At 49.0% G+C, this 1,832-nt stretch overlaps 1 protein-coding gene across 2 annotated transcripts in view; it reads right to left on the bottom strand.

Annotated features, from left to right (window-relative positions):
• Positions 1–164: 164 nt before the first annotated feature.
• Positions 165–1,832, bottom strand: part of LOC119592118 — a 10,642-nt gene continuing 8,974 nt past the window's right edge. For both annotated transcript variants that reach the window (XM_037940939.1, XM_037940938.1), the window contains exon 4: positions 165–1,187. In XM_037940939.1, coding sequence (XP_037796867.1) covers positions 309–1,187 — 879 coding nt within the window. In that variant the 3' untranslated portion in view covers positions 165–308. The remainder of the gene's footprint in view (positions 1,188–1,832) is intronic.

Here is a 1,832-nt window from a genome sequence, read left to right on the forward strand (position 1 = left end):
GTCCATAAATATAGAAACAGAGAAACTCCAGAAAAAAAGGGGCGGATTAATCAGTGGACTTGTACGTATTTGAGCCGAATACTACAACCGTAAGCTTAAACAAACCCGTGTTCATTTCGTACAGAACGTGAGTCATTTAAGAAAAGGTAATAAGCCACAACGGCTAAAAACAAGGAAATTTTATTCTCTTGATGTTAAACTACATCTAGATTTCCACAGTGTTTCGCTTTGTATATTGCTGAAGACAACACTGAACATTCCTCGTGCATCCTTCCCTCCTTGATAAAAATATTATTGTCCTCGAGGGTCTAAGAATATATTCCTTCCTGAACAAGATCCGCAATAATCTCGACATGCCTTTCCTCCCTGTCTGGGAAGCCCGAAGCGATATCCGTGCTGCCGAGCATGATCAGCCCCGACACCAAATCGGCGGCCCTGAACTCCGCGTCGAAATCCTTCCTGCCGTAGCCCAGCGTCCCGAGATCGATGCCGAACTTCGCGAGCCTGGACGTGAGCGCCGCCCAGTAGTCGGAGCGGAGGGTTTGGCCGTACTGACGTCTGACGGAGGGCGTGAGTGACGACCAGATCATGAGGGACACGTCGAGAGCCGGGAGTCCGTAGGCTAGCATCTGCCAGTCGACGATGCAGCTATGCGTTGCGTCGCCCTCGCTCCGAACGAGGAGGTTGTTGCACCAGAAGTCGTAGTGCAGCAGAGTGTTAAATTTCCCCGAAGGAGTGAGGGCCTCGCGCAGCACCAGCTTTATGTCTTTTCCACTGATGAAACGCTGCAGGCGGTCGCGAACCTCCTGCCGGTTCTTACGGGACTCGAAGAAGCCCAGGGTTGTCGGCAGGAGCCTCTCCACCAGGTATGCGAAACAGGTCACCGCTTGTTCCACCGAGTACAAGAACGGGAACCGCTCCTGGAGGGGTTTCCCTTCCTTCACCTGCAGCGCCAAAGACGCGGCGTGGAAGTTGGCGATGGCCACCAGAGCAGACTTCGCCTGGACGTAGCTCAGGCCCTTGTTGAAATCCTCAACCTTGTAGCCGTGGGGACACATGTTCTCCAGAACCAGCATGGACTCCTGCCCTGCGTCGTACTTGGCGTAGTAGAGCGCGGGGGCCCAAGGCACGGCCAAGTCGTCTGCGCTTAGGTGGGCCCTCTCGATGTTCTCCAGAGCGGGCTTGACCTGGAAACATAAACGATTTAGTCCTTATGTAGTGGAATCACTGCAGTAGAGCTCAAGAGAAATTGACTGCTCTAAACTGTTACAAATTGACCGAACAAATTATATCATGACGGCCGTATTCATTTTTGTTCGCCGAAAAAAAAAAATTATAAGCCTTTTGGCTTAATATGTAAAGAGCCAGTAGCTTGCTAACAGTTTTCCGCTAATATTAACCCGGACTGAGTAACGAAACGAGAGTGTTTACGAAAATAGAAATGACATTTATGATTATTCATAGTGACGATTATTACTTCCATAATAACACAAGACAGTCGCTCTCTAATAAAAATGAAATATAACAAATTCTACACAAAATCTCACCAAACAAAGCTAGTCGTCAACAGCAAACGCGAAATACACAGCAAAACCCTAAATACGAGAAACGGCAAACAGGCCCAGTGACGGCCGCCGGAAACTGTTATAAAGAGCGACTCGAAATGGGCACCAGAAAAGTCGGACGAATCAATAAGTCTTCACGATCTGAGACGTTTATTTTGGGCGGGAAGGAAGCCTGAATTGGGCCATTGTCTCCTTTCTTTCGTTCTTTGGGCCAGTCACTCTCTTTCATTTTGGGGGGCCACTGTCTTCTCTCTCCTCTTTTTTCCT

The sequence above is a fragment of the Penaeus monodon genome, chromosome 29 (genome assembly GCF_015228065.2).
Source record: "Penaeus monodon isolate SGIC_2016 chromosome 29, NSTDA_Pmon_1, whole genome shotgun sequence".
In the NCBI taxonomy this organism is placed as follows: Eukaryota; Metazoa; Arthropoda; class Malacostraca; order Decapoda; family Penaeidae; genus Penaeus; species Penaeus monodon.